General features: G+C 47.8%; 1 protein-coding gene across 1 annotated transcript; it reads right to left on the reverse strand.

Moving 5' to 3' along the window:
• Positions 1 to 1,644: 1,644 nt before the first annotated feature.
• FRMPD2 (FERM and PDZ domain containing 2) lies at positions 1,645 to 19,403 on the reverse strand. Its single transcript, XM_021700030.1, has 6 exons — positions 19,296 to 19,403; positions 17,322 to 17,469; positions 15,411 to 15,625; positions 12,948 to 13,046; positions 6,704 to 7,047; positions 1,645 to 1,693 (listed from the first exon to the last, which is right to left on the reverse strand). Exons 1-6 carry the CDS (start codon positions 19,401 to 19,403, stop codon positions 1,645 to 1,647), a joined length of 963 nt encoding a protein of 320 aa, XP_021555705.1.
• Between the last annotated feature and the right edge of the window lie 4,530 nt (positions 19,404 to 23,933).

Raw genomic sequence — 23,933 nt, forward strand, 5'->3', positions numbered from 1 at the left:
CACATTACATGACACCAAGGCTCTTCTCTGAAATATACTGAGCCCAAGGGCAGGCATGAGCACACAAAATAGGAGTCAGCACTTCACAAGCAGCCCACTAAGAGAGACGGTACACCCAGCCACGCGCTGCTGGCAGCAGAGGACAGCGCCGAACATGTGGCCTGAGGAGTGGGAGAGCCGGGGATGAATTCTGACTCTGTCACTTACCCACTGCGTGACCCGGGGAAAGTCCCAAATGTGCCATCTGTAAAATGGGAATGACAATAACTCTATCTTATAGGGTCGTTGTCATGGAACACGGGCCATGGTAAGTGCCATGATGAGGTCCGACCCCCTGAGGGGACATAAGGGGAAAGAGGTGGCGCCCATGGGCCATCACCCTGCCAAAGTGGACTGAAACACTGAGCCCCACTAGAAGAACTCAGCCCAGCCTCAGTCTACCCAGAGTGATACCCACCTGAGGGTGCCATCATCCAGGTCCACAGCCTCCTCTAGGTCTTCCCATTCACTCTCACTATCACACGCCTCTTCTGCAGACAAAGACTCTGAGAGAGCACGCCAAGAACAGAACTGAGGTAAGGGAATGGTCCCCGAATCTGCCTCCAAACATTCTTCACAGAGTAGCTGGCCTTCCCATGTAGAACTGATGGTAAGATATGCTTCATTTTCCACAGTGGGAGAAGGGGCTTCGAGCAGATGACCTGTGTCTCCTTCCTCATCATCTGTGTCCAATTCAGGACTAGAAAACAAAAACCCATGCGTCTTCCAGCATTGATAAGAAATTCCTCTCCCCACCTTCTTTCTTTCAGGCTGTTCATCATGACACAGCACAGGAGAGCCAGCCAGGGTCCAAACAGCTCCTGCCAGAGACTGTTCCAAACAGTAAATAAGGCGAGGCTCCTGTCCTTAAGGATCCCCTGTTTTAATGGGAAGAGCGAGCAGGGAACAAATGTTACCATCCTGGGAGAGGGTACTACGGTAGAGCAGGGGGAGCTCCTGACTGAGTCGGGAGGCCACGGAGGACTTGCCAGAGGACGTGGTATTGAAAACAGAGCTATGACTCTGTTCTAGGACTGACTCTTCATATGGGGAGTCAGGGAGACCTCAGGCAAGCTTATTAACTTCTCTGGGACTTCAGTTTTCTCATCTGAAAAATGGAAAGGTTGAGAAACTTATAAGATTGCTGGGATGCTTAGATTATGTAATTCTGATGCATCCGTCCATGGCTCCTGGCACAGGGTGAGTCCTCAGTAAATGGGAGGGGCTATCATCGAGAGGATTTAGGATTGTGATTTCTACAGAGGGGTTAGAGGGAAAGGGCCAAAGCAGGAGGCTGGAAGCAACTCAAGCAGGTGACCTTCAAAGCACTTTGTGCAAGTATCAAGTCCTTTTCGGAGTGCTGAGAAAGAGCCTATTTGTAAAGGCAGCCAGCTGGAGTGACATTTAGTCCCCGTGTGACACAGGAGGCAGAAGAGTGGTGAGTGAGGTGCACTGTCTGGTGGTGAAGATGCAGAGACAACAGTGGAAGAACACGCTTTCCGGGGGCTGCCCAAAGGTCGCCCCACAGGCTTTCTGATTAGAAAAAGCAGCGCAGACAGATGGTAGAGCACTTTGTACAGTGCTTCAAGCATGCAGAGAACGGGCTCAGAAAATATCTGTCGAAAGTCCGGTTAGAGAAGATGAGGAGGAAAATCTAAAAGAAATGCATGCAGATATAGCTTTTCATCAAACGCACAAATCCCCATTTATCAGCCCCCTTCCCCACACCCGAAGCAACGGCTTGGCTTTATGACATGCCACCTGCCCTCCCCTCTCGTCCCTTTCCCGAAATGCCCCTTTTAAACTCAGCTCTGGTGCCTCCCAAGAGCTCCAAGCCCCAGGCGCCCAGAGGGTCGGTCCTCCTCCCCAGTGGAACTGGAGTGTCTGTCCCCACCTGAGTCTCACGGTCAAAAAGATGTTATTTCTGCTCATGAGACCTACAGGGTATACGTAAGTGTGCGTTTCATGTAAACAGATGTGCACTCACGTGCATAAAAAAGGAGACTGTGTGCCACCAGGACTGAAGAGGAACACTCACTTTAAGAAAGCAATATTTTAAAATCACCAAGCACTTTGAGGGAAAATCGGTTTAAAACCTTAAAGCACTTGACCAAATAGTGTAGAAAATGCATCTTCTTATAAACATGGAAGGGAATACTGTGGAAGTTTTGTCAAAGAACAGGAAATCCAGCCTCTTGCCCAGGCCCACCCTGTGCCCCACCCCACCCCACCCCTGCCCCCAGCAGCAGCCCGCTACCGCGCCCCCCCCACAACGGGTAGAGGAGAAGCACATGCCCTGGGCCACCGCAGTGCCTGACTGTTCACACCTGACCTCCCGCCACCATCCTCCTCCAACCTCTCTAACAAGCTCCCTGCATGAGGCGAGGTGTCAGAGAGTCTGAGGGGGCTTGGTGGCCCCAAGGGTGAGCTTGCAGTGTGTCTAAGACATCAAGGAGGGAAGTCCAGTGGACTGCCAAGCTCGCATGACAATCCTGAGCTGAAGATCAGTGTTTAGGAGTTACTGGAGTCGTGTGCCTGGCCATGTGTGGTTGGGGAGGGGGCTGGGGCACATCTGGGGCTTGGGAGCCTGTAAGTGTGCAGAGAGAAGCCAGCTGAAGCAGCCCAGGCCCCAGTCCTGCCCTAGCTCTGCTCTTAGACTTCCGCCATTCCTGGCCAGGCACCTGCCTCACTCGCTTCCCCCAGGCACGCTCCAGTCACACAGGGGTTCCCTGTGCCCTCCTCTCTGACCAACAGCCCACTCGTCGGGCAGCCTCCGGCCTCGGCCAGCCACGCTGATGTCATGGCGGGCATGGCAGCCGCTGTTGGGTTAGACCTGTAGCCTCCTACTCACCCTTTGCTATTCCAGGAACAGCGCCCGCCCCAGAAGGTACACAGTAACTTTAGGTTCGTCTCAAGGACTCTGGCTTCATTTTGTATTCTTTCTGACCATGAAGACTTACAACATCACTTTCACTAAATGATAACTGCTGACACTACCTGCATTTTAACTACCTGGATTTAACTATATGTGCTAGGCAAGAAAGAGAGAGAAATAAGCTTATACCATTACCATCGTGCTATAACCAGCTTTCCACTCCATGAGCATAAGCCCGGGAATGAACACACGTGGAGGCCTTGAACCTGCCATCCCCATTCATTCCTATGAGTCCAGCACGTAAAGATAAGCATTGGGCAGACAGCAAGGCCCTCCCCCCGAGGCCCAACCAAAGAAAAAGCTATCTGCTCCCACACCAGGGGAGCAAAGAACATCACGCCTTCCAGAGTGATGTTCAAGGGTAACATGACTTGATGGGATTTTCGCTTCAGGCCCTAACTTTAGAAACGAACCTTGCCTAAGATGCGACACCAGCCAAGTGCCAAGCCCCCAATCTGGCAGGCACGCAATTCCAACCCTCCTCTATGAAAATGTACAGTACTGCTTTCTGAGCCTGCTTTATAAGCATCTCCTGAGACACGGCGGAGTCTCCAGATGTGCCGTTGTAAAAGAGAAAAACAAGGAAGGAAAAGTAAAATCTCGTCTTCTCCATGAACACTCTGGGTTTGCTGGGGTGCTAGCAGCTACCTGGCTTTAGGAAGTAGCCACCTGGCAGCTGGTAAATTCTGGCAATCTGCTGGGCATTTTAGTTGAAGGGACCTGTTCTTTAGTGGGCAAGAAAGCGAAAGAAAGTGACTTGTGTTAAGTTCCCATAGTGCACCAGGCGCCATGCAAGGACTCAGCAGGTGTGCTTTCTTTTGACCTGCACAGTGTCCTGCTCTTTGTTGACAGAGAAGCCTCGAGCTCAGAGGAGTCAACACTCCAGGCATACTTAGTACATGGTAAAGCTGAAACCAAGGCTATATGCTCAAGAAGTCTGTGCTCTTTTGGCTCCAAACTGCAAAAAGAGAGCTTGACTCACAGATGCCAGAAACAAAGAGGTAGTTGCCTGCACAGCCACCCCACAGCGGAGGGGCAGCTACTTCTAGGAGGAGTCTGCAAAGAGCCACAATCCCACCAGGAGCTGGGGGAAAGTATCAGGAACTGCTGGGCATGTGCCATGCTTTTCTTCCTATAGGGGACAGTCACTATGTATGCAGCAGAACAAGCAAGTTGTCTTGTTAGAGGGGAAGCTAATATGGTTTGAGTCCTTCCTTCAGAGAGAAAGAAAGGTTCCTGAGTGGGGGGAAGAAAACATAGCAAAAATGAAGCCAGGAAATGTGAGGAGGCAGAGCGCTGTCATTACCAGGACCACCACAGGGAGGCCAAGCGCAAGGGGGAGGTGTTGGCCATGGAGGGAGCCGGGACAGAGAAATAGTAAGGCTGCCCGCCTATAGCTCCATGGACCACACTGGCCTGGGTAACAAGCATGGGGCAGCAACCATGACCAACTGAATATCAGAAGCTCCACTGGAATGTTCTGGAGAGCCCTCAGGATTCTTGTGTAACTCTAGGAGAGGCAACCCCCTCCAAAAATGGCATATTTGGGACATCGGGTATACCCTTTCAAGTAGGAACACTAAGCCAAATTTAATTTGATTCAGAAAAATAAAATAATGTGATGTTTCTTGCAAAAATAAAGACAAAAAGATAGGAGGAAATAGGCGTTAAAACAGATTTCACTTTAATATAAGGAAACACTTTCTGATCAACAACTACATGGTGATAAAATGGGCCACTTTAAGAGGTAGCAAGTTTTACATCCCTGGAGGTATTCAGTCAAAAGCAGGCCCCGTACTCTGGGGATGTTATAGAACAGATTTCAGCATGGGGTATGAGATTGAATTAGATCATTTTTATATTGAACGACCTTGAGATTCTGTGACTCCATGAATGAAACAGCAACTAAACTAATAACTAGTAAAAAAAAAAAAAAAAGAACTATTGTTAATAACTGATAACTATATTAAATTAAAGGCACATGGCAAGTCAAACTCCAGGCTTGGAGCTAAACCCAGAGTCCCTTTATAATCCGATAATCCAACCCTCAGGATTTCTGTCCATCATCCTGAACTATCTGGCAGTAAAACCTTTAAACCTTTAAAAATCCAAAAACCTTTGAAAATCTATAAGGAAGTACAGTTCCTTTTATATTTCCTATAAGATCACACTAATAGTTGTCCTTGTATTAACCTCTGGAGGTTCTTTCCTTTATCACGTGACCAAGTATATCAATTACTGCCTAGAACGCAATTGTAAGAAACTATAAATACACTTTTATTTATGCATTTTCAGACAATGAAAATGAATACCACTGATGAATGTGCTTACCCATTCTGTTCTACTTTGCACACTAGTTAGTTTTTGTTTGGCTGGAATGGTATTCTTATAAAGATTGTATCGGAATGCTTTCATATATTTATTTATTTATTTATTTTGAGAGAGAGAGAAAGCAGGGGGGAGGGGCAGAGGGAGAGGGAGAAAGGATCTCAAGCAGACTCTCCGCTGAACACAGAGCCAGACGTGGGGCTTGATCTCACGACCCTGAGATCATGACCTGAGCCAAAATCAATAGTCAGATGCTTAACCAACTGAGCCCCCCCAGGCGCCCCCTGAATGCTTTTAGGGAATGTACGCCTGGCTCCTGTTAGTCACAGATCTCACCTTGCCTAATTGCATTACACGGCTGCTTCATACTTCATGTCACCTACCAGGCCCTAGAGATCTGCCCTGCTCAGCCTTCTAGGATGAGCAACAAAGAAGAGTCATTTCACAGCAGTGAGTTTATCCGGTGTCACACACAAACCGTCGTTCCTCATTATTTGCCTGCTTTGTCCCCGTGCATCGAGCTAGCACACGCCTCCAAGCAGTACCTCACACTTTCTCAGTATTTGCACCCTGTTCTCTGTTCCTGCCAGGTTCCCATGCACCCTGAGTCTATGTGATAAGTACTGTCAAACTGAATCAAAGAGAATGTTTCCCATCAGAACAGGTTGGAGGACTGGAAATACTTGTGGGGAATGAGAACAAAATGAAGGCTAAGTTAAAAATGGCTATTAAAATGAACGTTTCGGTCTGGTGTTTAAAGAGATAGATTTTTTTTTTTAAGCTGGTGTCGATTGTCGAGTATTATATTAGCAATAAAAATGGTGATACATACAAGGGAACTTCTTTCTTACCACAAGACTTTAAAAGGCCCCCAGGGGGGCAGGGAGGCACCTGGGTGGCTAGGTCGGTTAAGCTTCCAACTCTTGATTTTGGCTCAGGTCATGATCTCAAGGGCGTGGGATTGAGCCCCGTGTGGGGCTCTGTGCTCAGCGGGAGTCTGCTTGAGGATTCTCTCTCTCCCTCTCCCTCTGCCCCTCCCTCCCCTGCTCTCTCTCTCTGTCAAATAAATAAATCTTAAAAAAAAAAAAAAAAACGCCACGCAGGATGTAGCATAAAGGTTCGTATGCTGGGAGAAACACCTGAGGCCTGCCATCTGTAGGTGCCAAGGGTACAGGAGGACCACTGGGTGGGGTTAGCTTTCCCAAAAGCTCATGAACTGTGGTTGCAGCAGCTCCAGACCTTATGCTTCTGTTTCTTCTGCCACACACCCCCCCACACCCCTGTCTAATGCCTAGAATAGTGCTGGACCCAGTAAGCACCTGAACACAGTTATGAACTGCTTGATTGTAATTTCTAGCAATGAAATACATACCAAGTATCTGCAAATGTGGTGATTCTTACCTTTCAAGTCTCCTGATATCACAAACTGAATAGCAGTTTTGCCTCATATCCTTTTCCAAAGAGCTGGCCAATGTTGATGCATCCATTCGTTGTTGAAGTCTGCATAAATGAGGGTGGGAATCCTGAGGCTGCATCAAAGAAGTGGCCCAGGGTCTCTCTAGGTCTTTGTCCCATTGTGCCTCCCTGGTGGCTTTTTGGAAAGATTCTGGCCTAAGACCCAGGCTTTCCCCTGGGTCTGGGGAGGCACTGTCCCTCCGGCTGTCCTCTTGATCCAGACTGGGGCTCTGCTCTGAGTCTGTGCAAGTTGCCCTGGTGAACTCTTTGTCTGATGAGAGCACAGCTGTCTATTAAAAGAAATGCTAAGGGTTATTAGATCCATGGTGCACACTAAGCAAAATCTAAAATGTGCTTCTTTAAAAAAAAATCATTTTTTTCATGTGATTGTGGGGCAAAGCAGTTAAGAGATGGGCTCTTGGGTCAGTCTCCCTTTGTCAGGACCCCAGCTCCCACTGGGCCCTAGGTGACACAAGTAACCATCTCTGAACCCCTTAGCTTGGGGCATCAGAAAAATAATGTAAGCATTATTTTTTTAATATTTTTAAAACTTAAAAAAATCAAACTCAAGAGCCAAAAAACAAATAATCCAGTCAAGAAATGGGCTGAAGACAAGAACAGACACTTTTCCAAAAAAAGACATCCAGATGGCTAACAGACACGTGAAAAGACGCTCAACATCACTCATCATCAGGGAACTACAAATCAAAACCACAAGGAGATACCACCTCACACCTGTCAGGATGGCTAAAATTAACAACACAAGAAACAACAGGTGTGGGCAAGGATGTGGAGAAAGGGAAACCCTTTTGCACTGTTGGTGGAAATGCAATCTGGTGCAGCCACTGTGGAGAAGAGTATGGAAGTTCCTCAAAATGTTAAAAATAGAGCTACCCTACGACCCAGCAATTGCACTACTAGGTATTTACCCAGAGGATACAAAAATACAGATTCAAAGGGATACATGCACCCCGATGTTTATAGCAGCATTATCAACAATAGTCAAATTATGTAGAGAGCTCAAATGTCCATCAACTGATGAATGGATAAAGATGTGGTATATATAAACAATGGAATATTATTCAGCCATCAAAAAGAATGGACTCTTGCCATTTGCAATGCCATGGATGGAACTAGAGTATATTATGCTGAGTGAAATAAGTCATTGGGAGAAAGACAAATACCAGGTGATTTCACTCATATGTGGAATTTAAGGAAGAAAACAGATGAACATATGGGAAGGGCGTAAAGAAAAAAAGAAAAGAGGGAAACAAGTCATAAGAGATTTTTAATGACAGAGAACAAACGGAGGATTGATGGAGGGAGGTGGGTGGGGGATGGGCTAGATGGGTGATGGGCATTAAAGAGGGCACTTGCTGTGATGAGCACTGGGTGGTGTATGTAAGTGATGAATCACTGAATTCTACTCCTGAAACCAATATTGCACTGTATGTTAACTACTGAAAATTTAAATTAAAAAAATAGTAAACAAATAAATAAAAATTTAAAAAGAAACTTAAAAAATATGGAAACAAAAGTAACAATGACGCTTTGTCTCACTTTCCAGTAAGAAATGAGTTTTGTAAACTCTCGTCTTCATCTGCCCTCATCCATGATGGCTCATTCTCACAGCCCCACTCCCCTTCCCATCCTGATTCCCTGCCCTAGGTCTCCTCCTCACTTATCCAAATATTACTTGATTCACCACAACTGCTTATATCCCTGTTGGGCCTTTTAGGTTCTAATTTTGATGACACACTGGGGCACACTAACACCGTGGGAACAAATTTTCTGTAGGACAAAAAAAAAATCTATGCTTTGTTTACAGCACAACCTTCTGGGTTAGCTGATTCTATGTATTCTTTGTTTTGAGCTATTTCATAAATCTCTATAAACAAATATGTTGTTCTTTGAAATCTCTTCTGAACCAATTTTAACATCTGCCCAGTTCCCTCATTGAATGGGTTAGATGAAATCTTTAACATATATTCATTTTTACATCTATGTGAGGGTCATGAGTTTACTTTTTCCTGGAAATTATCTTTTAGCACTTCCATCCCATGACCTACATGCCTGACGTTGTAGGAACACATGGACTTGAGAGCTAGACAGGGCTGGCCACCCATCCCTGTCCTCACCAAAGCAGAAAAGAAATTGCTACTCGTCCACTCGCCCTAGCGGGCTCCTCACCTTGCTGATTGCCCATTCCTCAAAATGAGGGGGGATATGCTTCCAAATACGCATTTTTTTTTAAGAGAGAGAGAGTGAGCAGGTGGAGGGGCAGAGGGAGAAGGAGAAACAGACTCGCTGCTGAGCAAGGGGCTCGATCCCAGGACTCTGGGATTATGACCCGAGGCAGACACTCAGCTGACTGAGCCACCCAGGCATCCCCGCAAATATGCACTTTTACTTAACTATAAATCATAAACTCTTATGACTTGACTGATATACAATGCAAATTATAAAGGACATACCAAAAATTAAAATTTGAAGTGCATGAGATAAAAAATAAATAGTAAGAGCAGTTATATTTTCTTATACTGCCCCTAGGGAGACCTCCAAAATCTCATGTTCAACCATTCCCCTCCCTCCACCTCATCACCCCCAGTGCTCCCTCTACAGCGATCCTTCACCCTCTTCAAGGCTTCCAGTCAATGGTGCCTTGTCACCACCCCGTCCCCCCCCCCCCCCCCCCTCCCCTCCTTAGAGTCCATGCTTCTGCCCCCTAAACACACACTTAAAAATAAAGAAGACTCCGAGCTCCCATTCTGCATTATGTGCCTCCATTTGCCTCCATTCTGTGTGACACTCAGGGGCCGTATGTGAACTCCAACCCCTAGGGACACCCTATGTGGACTCCGTAGCTGCTTCTAGACACTAATGCCACGTGTATGAGCGCAGGTGTCTAACAGGCATTCAAGACTTCCAGATAATCTTTCTTTACTTCCTTAGTGAAGTCAGTTTCCCATTCTTTCTACCCTCTACATTATTTCTCATCTCTCTCCTCAGCCACTCCCCTGAACTTGCCTCTTACTTCACAGTGAAAATGGGCACATCCAGATGAGAATCCTTCATCTCCCCATGGCAAAGTCTACCAACCAGCCCGCATCCCTCTCCCAACCTCCTCCAAATACCAGCCACTCCTTTCTCAGCTCCTCAAATGCACGCTTATCCTCATTATTTCTGTCCGTGTCTCCCCGCTTCTCCCTGCACACACTCCACCCAGGCTTCTGTCTCCATCATCCAACTGAAGGAGTTCTGCTCAGGGTCTCCAGTGACCTACATCTTTCTAAGCCAAGGACAATTCTCTCTCCTCATCTCATTCTACCTCTCAGTAGCATGCAACATAATTGGTTTCTTCCTCCTTCTTGAGAGCATCCTTTACTCACTTATTCTACTCGAATGTGTTCACGCTGAACTTAGCCCTCCCCCGTTTTCCCACCATCTCCCAGGCCCCTACTGCTGTGTCATTTCTTTGAACTGGACCTTTCAGTGTTGGGGGGTCCCACGGCTTACTTCTCTGCACTCTTTCCCAAGGTGATCTCATCCATTTCATAGCTTTAAATAATGTTATTTGCTGACAGCTCCCAAATCCACCTTTTCCAGTCCTGATATCATGCCAATTCTCCACAGACACCTGCCTAATTGACATCTCCACTGGCTATTCCATAGACATTTCAGTTTTGCTTACTCCCAAGAACTATTGCTTCTCTTCCATGTACTTTAAACTGCACTCTCCAAGCACTCCCTATCTTGGCAAATAGTATCACCATTCAACCAGTTGTTCAAGCCAAACTTTGCTCTCTTTCCATGTGACCATATCTAAGCCAAAACTAATCCTTTGGGCTCTACCTCCTACATCTGACTACTTCTTACCAACTATTCGGCTACAACCTGAGTCCAAGCCACAGCGGTTTCTTTGAATGACTGCTGGCTTGTCTGCTCCAGTCCATCTCCGGCTCAGTGGTCTTTCTAAAGTATAGACCAGATGAGGGTATGCTCCTGCCTAACCCTTCACTCTCCCACCACTTCCAGCCCAGGGGCTTCCCATTGCCGCCAAGATGGAATCAGCACATTGCCAACATCTACAAGGCGCTACATGATGTGGCCCGTGCCTCCCTCTACAGCTTCTCCCCTTCCACACCTGTTATATTCTTTTCCCTTGAACATCTAGGTTCATTCCTGTCTCAGAGCCTTCACACTTGCTATCGCTTCTGCCTGGAATGATTTTCTTACTCCAGATGTTTGTACGGCTGCCTCCTTTCCATGACCACTTTATTCTAGTTAGGAATTAAAGGCTCCCTTCCTTGGTCTTCTATCTGACCTCTGAAGCCACATGAATGAATGAAAATTTCTCTTCCACTTGGCCCTCAAGTATAAACTGAGAGAAAGCATGCCCACCATGCCTCACTCCAAGCCCTCCCACTGGACTTTTCTGGGCCCTCCTAAGTAGAGCCATTCTCCAGAACAGAAGGACCACTTTTTCCTGGCATTTCCTAGATATCTCAACAAAAGCACAGGGCACAAGCCCCACGGCCTGATCTCCATGCATGTGAAGCTTAACCTTCTCGCACCCCAGTCAGTTGCTCAACACAACTGCCATGTCTACCTTCTTTTCCAAACTGGCAGCTTTCTGATTTCCTTTCCCTGGCAATTTTCTCACAAAGTCTGTGTCAAATGACCTCTTGGAGTCCAAGAATCAGAAGGATCTGGATCACAAAATCTTCTGTGATGTCTCTAGTGATTGTCACCCCTAGGGATGAGTGATCGACTCTATCCACATCTTATACATGAGAAATCACAAGGCCTAGAGAAGTCAGGCAATTGCCCGAGGTCCACACAGCTGGTGCATGGCAGAGCAGGTGCAGCTGACTGCAGGGTACCCACACAGACGCCTCCCCAGGATGAAGGCCCATCCCCCAGCTGCCGGGAGTGCTGGTTACTGACAGCTCACAGCTAGCCCTTCCCCCAAGAATCCTGCTCAGCTCAGCTCAAGGGAGCTGTCTCAGGCAACGTCCGGCCCCCTCCCTTGGGGCAGCCCACACCACAGTGCTGGTTGATACAAAGTGCAAAGGCACAGACTCTCTTGCCATCCCAGCTCCAAAGCTCCCGGTGGCGTAAGCAGAGGCCCCTCCTGCAGCTGCACCACGTTAACTTCTCCTTCCACCTGGCCCTGCCTCCCTCACCCTCACGGGGCTTGTTCCCAAGAGCAGGCCCCATAAATCTCTGGCTCAAATCTCCGCTATACAGCGTCTGCGTCCCGGGACCCAACCAGTGGCATTATGACAATTAATTTTATCTGTCAACTTGGCTAGGCCACAGTGCCCAGATGTGTGGTCAAACACTAGCCTAGATGTTTCTGTGAAGGCATTTTTTAGATAAGATTTGCATTGAAATCAGCAGACTTTGAGTAAAGCAGATGACCCTCCATGATGTGGGTGGGCCACATTCAATCGGTTGAGTGCCGTAGGAGAGAAAGACTGAGATCCCCAAGGAAGAAGGAATTCTGCCTCCAGTCTGCCTTCAGACACAAGCTGCACTGTGGACCCCTCCCTAGGTTTCCAGCCTGCCAGCCTACTCTGCAGAATTTAGACTGGCCAGCCCCCACAATCATGTGAGCCCGTATCCTAACCTCCCCTCCCACCTACATACCCCTACACATACACACCCTATTGATTCTATTTCACTGGACACACTAATATAAGTATCAAGGCAAAAATTCTTAATTTTCCCGATCTCATTGCCTCTTCTTTGGACTAAACCATACATGTCTAATTCATACTTTAGGAAAGTGGATACATATCCTGTTCTCCATTTCATTCCTCAGAATGGAAATTCTTACCTTTCCTCAGTCTGATTTTGTATTATTATTCTTGCTCCTGGATTCCCCTCTCTGATGCTTGGGCCACCAGAAGACCTGAGTCTAGAAGTTTCACAGACAAGATCTAAACATATAACTACCTACAGGAAGATGCAAACATTGTAGAGGCAGAGTAGGGAGGGCAAGGAGAAGACAGACATGAGATCTCATGAACTTGTCACAGACTAATTGAGGCTTGGAGACCAGCTATTTCCCCGCCCCGGTGGAAGAAGATGGCATTGAACCCCACCTAAAACAAAGTTGGGTTTCTCAGGACCCATCAGACAAGAAAAGGGGTGCTTGAAGGCACCAGAGGGCACCGCAGCTTACCTGCCATCCCTGGTCTACCTCAGGCAGTGCACCTGGAGGGGGTCGGCAAAGTAGGAGCGTGACTTCCTGTGAGACCCCTCGCAGTAAATGGAGCACCTCCTATGAGAAACCAGAATCTGTGGTTGGATGTGGGCGTGGCAGGGCTGTGGCATCTCCTCCTAGATGCTCCCCACCATCTCTCTGGCACTGTTCCCTTGATCTGTTTCTCGGCTCTAGAGAACTCTGGAGAACACTGCTATGGGCCTGATTTCCTAAAGTGAGAGACGCCAAAGCCACCGGCCTGGGGTCCCCATGAAGGCAATGTCCCCATGCTGGGCTGTTAGTGGCCATGGTCTGCCCAGGATCTTTTCATGGCAGCACTTGCCAATACAGATGCGTGCTCTTCACTGAGAGAATGTCTTCATCATCTCAACCTCCCTCTCCTCTCAGCAGCCCCCCATCTCAGGGGCCATCGGTCACATACGCTCCACCACCCCAATCTCTAAAGGGCACTCAGGACCTCTCACCTGTGCCATCGCAGTGCCCTCCTCTGCTCCCTTCCTCCTCCAGTGTCACCCACCTCCCCTCCTCCATCGTGATCAAGAGCGCTCTTTCTACAAGGCAGATATGACCAAGTCATCTCACATTCAACAAGCTCTGCAGGGCAGCACGCAGGATCTGTTCTTACCTGCCACTGCCTTGCTTAGCCCACTCTCTCTCCCACCTGCTCCCGCTGCTCCCACAACCTAAGCTCCGACTATGCTGAGCCTCTTCCTCCAACACTCTCTCAGAGCCCAGGGCTTCAAGGTGCCTTGAGAGTTCCTATTTCCTATCTAAGCCAGAATTTCTCAACGTCTCCTTAGTACTGACATTTTAGGAGGGATAACTCTCCGTTGTGGGGGCTGTCCTGTTCATTGTAGAATGTTGAGCGGCATCTCTGGTCTTTGCCCACTTGATGCCAGTGGCACCTGCCAGTTGTGACAACCATAAATGTATATGAACTTTGCCAAATGTCCCCGGAAAGGTAATATCATTCCAACTCGACAACCGCTGATCCGGACGCCACTTAATACCCGCATTAGCAGCAATGGACTTCCACAGAACATGCTTCCTTCCTCAGTTCCCTGCGGCAAGCACTTTCTTTTCCCCCAGTTCCCTGGGGCAAGCATTTTTGTTTCTCATGACACTTGTTTTCCACAGTCAGTTCTGTTTTCTTGTTTGTCCCCCTACTACAAGCACTGAGAACATATGAACTGCCTGACTCTGCGTCGTTAGCTCCTCAAAGAGCTGCTGACCCAGCACTCGTTCTCAGGAAACAGTTCTTGGCTCACAAACTAGACAGATGAAAGTATTGCCAGCCCAGCATATGCTGTCCTGGGGATTCTCCAGCTCTCACCACTCAGTCCAGAGCCACTCTCCACCTTGCTCTGTGTTCCGGAGGTGGGCCTATACAGACTGGTTCCTGTTGGGCTCAGCCAATGGGAGCATGGGTGGGATCAGAGACAGGAGAGGGAGGTGCTTCCTCTTGGACTCAGCCAATGGGAGCATGGGTAAGGATCAGAGCTGGGAGGAGAGAGGGGTGGGTATTTGTTTTCCCACCTTCCTCCCCATGGGGTTGTCGCAGAATGGCTGGGTCCCTCAGCAAATGTCACAGTTCATGTCATCAGGTCCACTTCACCAGCTCTCTCAGTTTCCCGGGTTGTATAATTGCTCCTTCCCATATGTCTTTGGACTTGGGAGGGGTGGATGGATAATTGCACCCACTCTTCCCGGCCCCAGGGATCTACACTCTCTCTTGAGCTTCCCAACAACCAGCTCACACCTTTATTAAACTCTCCTCAGATGACTCAATTTCCAGCCAGGACCCTGACTGATATGCACAGTATTCCACTGAGATTATGGTATATGCGTTGAGAAGTGTCCACATTTTTTTTAAGTTGACTCCACACCCAATGTGGAGCCCAGTGCAGGGCTTCAGCTCACAATCCTGAGATCAAGATCTGAGCTGAGATCAACAGTCAGATACTTAACCGAATGAGCCACCCAGGCGCCAGGAGAAGTGTCCACTTTTTACCCTTTTTAAATTTCATTTTTGAATATATACAGGACAACTGATGCAACACTGCATGTCAACATCTGTAAATTTAATAGAGAAATGGGAAGAAGGGCAGAAAGGGACCCACTGCAGTCTCTTCAGCCCACATACCCACCTCCTAGAATGTTAGGAGAGCTTTAGCCAGCACAGAACCAGGGTTTTATCTTCAGTTTCATTATAAACCTAATTAGAAGCAAGGCTTATTCAAGGTCAGATATTCAAGAACTGAGACAGAAAATTAAATGTGAGAATGGTCCACCCATTGCTCTCTTCATATGATCCAGGTTCCAGGTGTGACTTTCAAGAACCCAGAGTACTCCTTATGGTGGGTGGGCCTGAAAAAAACATGGCTGGTATCAGTGTGCACACGGGGTTGCATGGTCTCCTACCTGGAAGACGAGGCCTTCTGTGGGCCTTCCATTCACGGCCAGGATAATGTCACCTGCTGCAATGGCCCCATTCTCCTCAGCTGGCTGCCCTGGGAAGAGTCTCTTAATTCTCACAATATCATTCTTGAGATGGCTGCAGCTTTCTTTCTCCATCTGCACGAAGCTGAATCCCAAACCACTGGCATTTTTTTTCAGAGTGACTTCAAACTTAGGACCTGTATTGTGGGATGTGGACAAGATAAATCCCTTAGTAGATTCTGAATGAAATTGACTGGCCTTAAAACGTAAGCTGTCAAGTAGATGAATTATTTCTGTTTTACACGAAAAGATTTCATTTTGCTAATTTTTATGAGAGAGTCCTTTATACTTATTATAGATCAGTGCTGCCCAGTGGAAATATAAGGTGAGCTGCAAATGTGAACCACGTGTGTAATTTCAGTTCTCAAATAACTACATTTTAAAAAGTAAGAGGAAACAGATAAAATAAACTTAATCATATAGTGCATGTAACCCAATATATCTACAATATGACCATTTCAACATGTAGTCAATATAAAAAGAGTGTTAATGAGATATTTTGCATCCTTCTTATGTACTAAGTCTTCAAAAATCAAATATGGATTTTATCAATTTAGATTGGCTATATTTCAAGCACTCAATAGCCACATGTGGCCAGTAGCTACTATACTGGACAAAAGAATTATAGATAATCAACAAGGTTTATATGTAAAGATATAGTTTATAGACATACACAATATGCCTATATCACTTAATAAAACTTATATCATATATATTCCTATTACTCCTTTAGAACCTCAATCATCTTTAGTATATTTGAAACAAAATTTTGCATAATTAGACTCTGGAGAAAATTCTGGTAAATTCTATGGAAATGTTTTCTTTAGCCATGTGGACGGACCATAAGACAAAACAGCTGCCTTTGGGCAGCAAAGATGGACACAGCTCCGGGAACCTCGTTAGTCTAAGAGCCAGAGGCCTTTGGGTCTCTCCTAGCCTACCTTCCACTCAGTTGGCAATGAATCAAAAGACAGAGCACTGACTCATAAACCTTAATTTGGGACAAGGATGAAAGCATCCGAAGCTTTTAGTTGCCGGTGTATCATATGACCAATTTCACCATCACTGCCATGAGACCCCCTCACCTCATTTGATAGTGAGTCTGTCGAAGGGCCTCACTGGAGTGAGCAGAGGAGCAATCAAAGAGGAAGCAGACTCGTCTTATGCATGCGTGTTCCCTTCCTCCCAACCCCATCGCTCACTATGGCTACCGTGCATCCAACCTGACTCACACCTTCAGGAAAATCTCTAAAAACGGATTGAAAAGTGGCTAAGCTCCAAATCATGAAATGCTAAAGGAGTACATGTTTTCCTAGCAGGAAACAAAATCACAGGGCAGTGCAGAGAGGCATCCCATCGGAAGATATGCCATGATGTCCCTGCAAACTGATGGACATTTACTGTTTTACCTGATGCTGATAACAAGGCTAGATTTCTGAGCACCTTCCCCTCCCAGCCTGCCTCAGCATGCCCCAGAGCTTTTGCTATGAATGTCTTGGCTAGAAGGTAGAGATTTGGTCAGAAAATGCCTGACCCTTTCATTCCAATTTCATTCCTAAAGATTTATACACAAGTATTCAGGCACCTGATCGAGAAACCTCAGAAGGCACAGGGAGAATTACGCCTGGCAATCATTTTGGAACAATGCATTTTTTTTTTCCAGAAACATACTCCATTATATTGGCTTCCACTGCATCCAAACACCAGCCGCATCATGCTCACAGTCTTCTGTGAAGCCAGAGGAGGCCTTCGTACCTTCCCTTTTGAGTTGAGAATTCAAAGGGAGCACAGGATGACATGACAATAGTAACACTCAATTCTCTCTCCTCTCACCATCTGTCGCTGAGACACAGCCCGCGGGCCTGCCAGGCAAGGCTGTTGCCAAGGAAACAGCCGTGCATTCATCTCCCGTCCTGTCCTTAGCAGAAGGACACTGCTGGGCGGTCCTGGGGCCTCTTCTCTCTAAGACCAGTCTTGCAACCTAGAAGATGGTTGGACAAACTCCATTTGCACTTCATATGGTAACCAGCAGGCTCTCCCCTCACCCTGCAAATGCTTCTTGATTTTCTGATACTTCCAATAGCTGCTTCATTTGAATCTCAAATTAAAATCTCCAATCTAGCCCACTTGTTGGGATCCAGAGCAGTATTTTCAACTGCCTGTCGGACAGGGTTTCTGGGGTAACACGTGTACCTCCATTTCAGTGCATTCAAGGTCAAATTCATCTTCTTCCTCTCTCTCATCTTTACTACCCCCTCCTCGTTCTGCCTAAAACTTTCCTCCCCTTGCATCTGCTCTCTCCGAACGTGGAACCATCCCTCTACTAACCTCCTGGGGGCCACACCTGCAGGGATCCAGCTTACCCCCTTCTGCCCTCCAAGTGCCCATCTGATTCCTAAGACTTGTCTGTTCACCATCAGAAACATCTCCCCCAGGGCTCCCCCCTCCATTTCTTCTCCTGCTGCCAGTGCCCAACTGGACAGTGGCAAACTCCAGCTAACTTGGCTTCCTGGACCCTATCTCCTCCTCCTCAGGTCACTCCTCACCATGGCTACCCATGCGTTGATCTAAGACACAAACTGAGCATGCAACACTCTTCAAAAGTCTCTAGAGTTTCCCATCACCTAGCAGGGTATCCCAGGAAACTATGCCATTCTGGCCTCCCCCTTTCTTTTGGTTTGATTTTCCATCCTTCTTCCCTACACACCCTATACTCTTTTTACACAAAGCATAGTTCAGGGACCAGTGGCTAGACATCACCTGGAAGCCTTTTAGAAATGTCGAGCTTCCATTCAGGGGACTTGGGCCTGCTAACATCCTTCTGCTGCCATTGTCATTTAGCACCACGCCCATGACCTCAGAGTGACAATTCCTATCTGTCATCACTGCTGCCGGCAGCAGGCAAGAAGTACCTTCTCTAACCACGTTCATTAGCAAAAGTCTGAAGAGCAGAGAGTGCTAATAAATTACGACTCTGTTCTCAAGACAGGTCAACCAAGGTAGCCAGCAAAAGTAAATTTCACTGCAAACCAGAAGACTGCTTCAGGAAAGGAAGCAAACAGGGGCCCTTCTGCTCCCTCAGTGTGCCAGAAGGGCCCACAGGAGTCCTTTCCGTCTCTGCCAGCTCCCCAGTTACCTAGAGGGCAATGCCAGCTCTGAGGCTTAGGACACTGAGGCACAAAAAGGCTCCCACCCTCAGGCAGAGGACTGAACACAGCATGGTAACATCCAGATGCTGCCTGGGCCCTACATAGAATAAGGAGTCCATAACAGGTCAGTGCCTTCGGCTCTGGGTGTCTGGAATTTCTACTTCCCTGTGATCAGAATCCCAGGACAGCGTGGCCTGAATTTACCTAGGTTGATGGGAATAGCATGAACTGGGGAGAGGGTGTCAGCAAGTGCAAAAGCCAGCTGGTGACAGGGCCGGAGGGCAGATGGAAGCATGAGCCAGTTTGGGCTGGAGCAGGTGTGAGGGGGCAACCAGAGCCAGAGTCAAGCAGGAGAAGTCATCCACCACATCAGCCCTATTTGGCTGTCTGATTCCAGAATCGAGGCAAGTAAAAAGCCAGCTTTTCAAGGTTCTTTGCAGGGGGTGAGGTATTCTGCTTGGGAAACCTGTCTGCTTCCTCCTGACTTTCACATCACCATAGAAAAGTGAAAAAGTGAAAGAGAGAAGAAGACAAAGAAGAAAGTCTTGCTTTGTTTCCTGCCTGTCCACCTCCCACCCAGAGGCAACCGCAGCTTCTGATGCTGTCCAAGAAAGCTCTGGAGGACAGAAAGACAACTCCCTGCTAGTGGGGTGCTCACCTGCCCAGAACCCTTGAGGTACTGCACAGCCTGCTTGTGGGTGAGGCCGCACAGGCTCACTCCATCCACCTGCAGGAGCCGGTCACCTGGGAGGGGGACAGAGGTCATGTCTTCGAGCTCCCAAGGCTGCAGGAATGACTGTTGCTGGAGGCCCCCGCCCAGCACCCTTCACGCAGCCTCAGGGAGGGTCAAGAAGCCGAGCTGTGAGAAGCCCCGATGGGGCTTGGCTGCCAGCCACCTCTCTGAACACCTTCATAGATCAATGATACGGGAATCTTTCTATTATTGGCTCACAGAGGGGTTGAGCCAACTCTGTATAACCGTATCCTTTCTCCTGTTTTCTTGTGAAACCATTTCTGAAAGTACTTTCAAGTCACTTAGGGGTAATATTTATATCTGCAGGATGTTCTTTTTTTATTTCAAAACAGGTCAAAAAGACCTGGTTGATGCCAGGGACAGCAGAATTCTTGGGAAAATAGAGATAGCTAAGATCCTGGGTGCCCTTTCTAGCTCAACTTGCCATTTTGGAGAGCAATAAAAATCAGCCCCTTGCTTCAGAGCAGGGGACATGAGGAAGGGCGGAGAGAAGGCTTGCCACTGTCCTCCCAGGTGAGGAAACCAAGACCTGGAGAGGCAATCATTTGCATGAAGTCTAGGGTGAGACTGGGGCAAGGCCTGAAGGCTGTAGCTCCCAGACCAGGATCACACCACAGAATGCAGTTCCCAACATGACTCCGTCCCTCACCCCGCAGGATCTGCCCTTCCTTGGCAGCTGGCCCTCCAGGAACGATGGATTTCACGTAGATACCTCCATAGAGCACGGTCGTGTTAATGCCACCCTGGAAAACACAATGTAAGATTCGCCACCCGTCTGCCCCCTCCTGACAGGGCCTCCTCAGCCTCCCGAAGAGGTACCCCTCTGGCTGCCACTCTATCCCATTACCTCATCTCCACGTGACAACATCTTAGATACTCACTTGTTTGTTCAGACTACACTGTCCACTGTGCCGCAAGCTTAGATGCCCATAAGGAGTATCACAACACAGCTGCAGGAGGGAGCTGTGCTGTGGCCAGCCCAGCGTGGGCCTGCGCCAGGTGCTCAGAAATCCAAACCCGGAATCCACTACACAATGCTCTATAACTGACTTCTTTTCTCTAACTTAACACTAGATTGTGAGCATCCCTCAGGTTACTAGATGAAGATCTAACTTTATCTTTTCTTCTGACTTCTTCGTGCACTTATCTGCACACATATACGGGTTTTTCCATCAGTGAGATTGTATCATTCTTGTACAGTTTTCTCCTCCCTCCTCCAGGGTCTGCAGCTAGAGCTCAGAAACAAATGCAGAGTGGCCATCCTGAACTCTGGTCTGGCCAAGGTGACTCTGTTCTGCCCTTGGAAGCGGGAACACTAGGCTCCACTGTGACCCTCCTCTGGAGGACCGTGGATCACCTCACACCCCTTTGGCTTATGGCCCTGCAGTCCCACTCTGCTGCCCTTTCTTTGTTGTGCGGCATAACCACAGAGTGGGGACCCATCACCTAGTCCCACCCACGCTGCTTGGAGTGCCTGATCATCCCAAGTCTGCCCTGCATCTCCCTGTTTGTCATTCAGTCCTCCTACCCACCCCCCACAGAGGCCCCACTGACTTTCTTGGCTCACCACTTCCCATGTGCTGCTTGTACACAAGGAGCACATTATCAGAGGTTGCCATATGAATGGAATGCCCACCAAGGCTCCAGGTGAACATCTTTTCAACTGTGTACTTCCCAAGCTTGCCTAAAATTCTTACAGTCACGCTGAATCCAAGTGTCCCATCTTCTTTAACCAGTTCCACAGAGTAGATTTCACTGGCATTGACTTCTGAAGGTGGTGGAGAACAAGAAGAACCAGCACCCTGTCCCCAAAAAACCAATGAAAACAAAGAAGGCATGAAGACACTTGCCCTACATAAGCAGATACCACCTCTTAGCTCTCACCAGCATTGCACACCAAAAGGGGCGTGAATTTCAGGGCTCAACAGGGATCATTCCCAGCTTTATCAGCTCCTCCCTATGTCACCTTGGGCCAGTCCCTTGGTCTCTCCAGCCTTGGTTTCCCAATCCATAGAACTGGAATGAGAGATCCCCTTCTCAATGGGACTGTGAATCATACACAGCACATAGCAGGGCTCAATAAATATAAGTTCCCTCCTGCTTCCACTCAAGATGCAAATATCATGTGGAGAACTAAAGCCATCCAAGCACTTCCTGGTGACTTCACACATGACACCAGCTAAGTAATGTTGGATCCCAGATACATGGCAGCTTCTTGAGTGGAAGACAACCTCAATCATCCCTAGCAAGAGTAGCTGCACTGGGGCTCTACTTAACAGTGGTTGAATGCCGGAAGGAAGGACGGAAGACAAGAATTATCTACCACGTGGCAGAAATTTAGCTCAGTACCATGACAAGACCATGGGTGGTCTGTTTATTCATTCATCCAATCATGCAACAACATTAATTGAGCACCTGTTACATGTCAGGCGTTGCGCAAGTTGAGGGGACAGCATTGATAAGACAGACCTGCCCCTACTGAACTACTGTTTAGTAGGGGAGAAGCTTTTAATGAACTGTGCCCAGAAGATGGAGCCACGGGTACTCCCAGCCTTTTGTCTTATCTGCACCTTCTGCTTAGCTGGTTCGCCATATTGGAAAACACCATTAATACAATAGGAAAATAAACAGGCTGAAGTAAGCTAGAAAATTATCAATCCAACAGAAGAATTTCCAAAGCGATCAGTATAAAACAGACAAAACTCCAGTTGTTCCAGAGACACTCCAGACTGTGTAGTCTGGCAAGGTGTTTTGTCCAAACTTTAAAATTCAAGGAGTAAAGCAACTGCTGAGGTTGAAGTCCAAAGCAAGAGTGTGAACTCAACCACACCACAGAAAGTTACCTGCCCACAAAGCTGGCCCCGTGACCCGGAAGAACCTGGCTTGCACAGCGTCTACAGCCTGTGCCATGATCAGCATGGAACACCACTGCTCCCTTCAACAGCTCACAAAAACCAGCCCACAGGTTTGCAGCCTCAGAGGCCCCAACTTGAATCCCTTTTGGCCCTGCTTCCTGTCAAGGAGGGCCCTCTGAAATACAGCCCCGGGTGAAGGCTTCTGCTCTGGAGTCCCACTTCTTGGATTCAAATCCCAGCTCTGCCTCCTACTCCCTGAGAGACCTTGGGCACATTCCTTTCCCCTCTGTGCCTCAGGTACCCCACCTATAAAAAGGGTTGCTGATGATAATTATGTCATAGGCCTATAATGAAGCTTATGTGATATAACACATGTAGGTACTCGGGGTGCTGCCTGATACATGGTTCCTCCCTCAGTAAATGTCCACTCTTAGGAGTATTCTCTTGCTGACCCCTCATCCAGCTTTTCATGGGGTGCACCATCCAGCTGAGCACCATGGCCAAGTAGGAAGGAGCTAACATACCTGGAGGCCTACAGCGAGACACTTCTGTCTCCACAGCTCTGTGGACGATGTTACGTCTACTCACAAAGGATAAAAGGAGATGGAGAGAGGTGGGATAACTTGCCTATTTCAATCAGAGTCCCAGCAAGAAAGCAAAGGTTTACAGGCTCAACCCGGGCCATGGAGGACAGCTTATACCAGGAGGCCTGCTTTCAGAGATGTTGGCACTTAAAGAAACCAATAAGGAGGGCCAGACACCCTGGGGCTAGAAACGGTAGGTGCTGTTCCCTTCTCTAAGCCTGAGGAGCAAAAGGAGGGCATGGCTGATGGAAACTAGAGAATACTTCTACAGTGAGGAGCACGTGATAGGAGCTGTGCTTTCAGGAAGGGACTTAGCCCACCTGATCATAGGCAGAGAGTGACAATACTGTCCTTGCTCACCCCCAAAGGCTGGCTGCCACCACGGTGTGAAATAATAACAAATATATATATTGGCCTCTCCTCACTTCCTGGCACAAAACTCCCTCTACCCTTGTAATTTCCTAAGTGTTAAGGGACTGGGAGCATCTCTTGTTCTAATATCTGGCCTTTGGCTCTAGTTTCTGACACAGAGCTCTCAAAGCCCTTGGAATTTCTTGGGTGATAGTCTTTTGTTCTAAAAAGGCAGCTCTTGGTGGGTTTCTGGATAGCTTCAGGATGGGGGCTAGTTACCAGAAAGACCACGCTATGATTCAAAGTTTGGAACTTGCCACCTCACCCCACGCCCCATCCGCTGGGGAGGAGAGAGGAACTGGAGACTGAGTTCATGATCCATCATGCCTAAGTGAGAAAGTCTCCATAAAAATACCAAAAGCATGGAGTCCAGAGAGCTTCTGGGTTGGTGGACACATATATGTGCTGGGAGGATGGCACAGACAGAAGTTCCTGTACTCGGGATGTTCCAGACCTTGCCCTATGCATCTCTTCACTGGCTGTTCACTTGTACCCCTTAAAACATCCTTCGTAATAAATTGGCAGTAACAAGAAAACTGTTGTCCTGGGTTCTTTGAGTTGCTCTAGGAAATTATCAAGCCCAAGGAGGGGACATGGGAACCTCCAATTCGTAGCCAACTTCAGACAAGTGTAGGGAACTTGGAGACCTATTACTTGTGACTGGTATCTCAGATGGAGGCAGTCTTATGGGA

Source organism: Neomonachus schauinslandi, chromosome 6 (genome assembly GCF_002201575.2).
Source record: "Neomonachus schauinslandi chromosome 6, ASM220157v2, whole genome shotgun sequence".
Classification (NCBI taxonomy): Eukaryota; Metazoa; Chordata; class Mammalia; order Carnivora; family Phocidae; genus Neomonachus; species Neomonachus schauinslandi.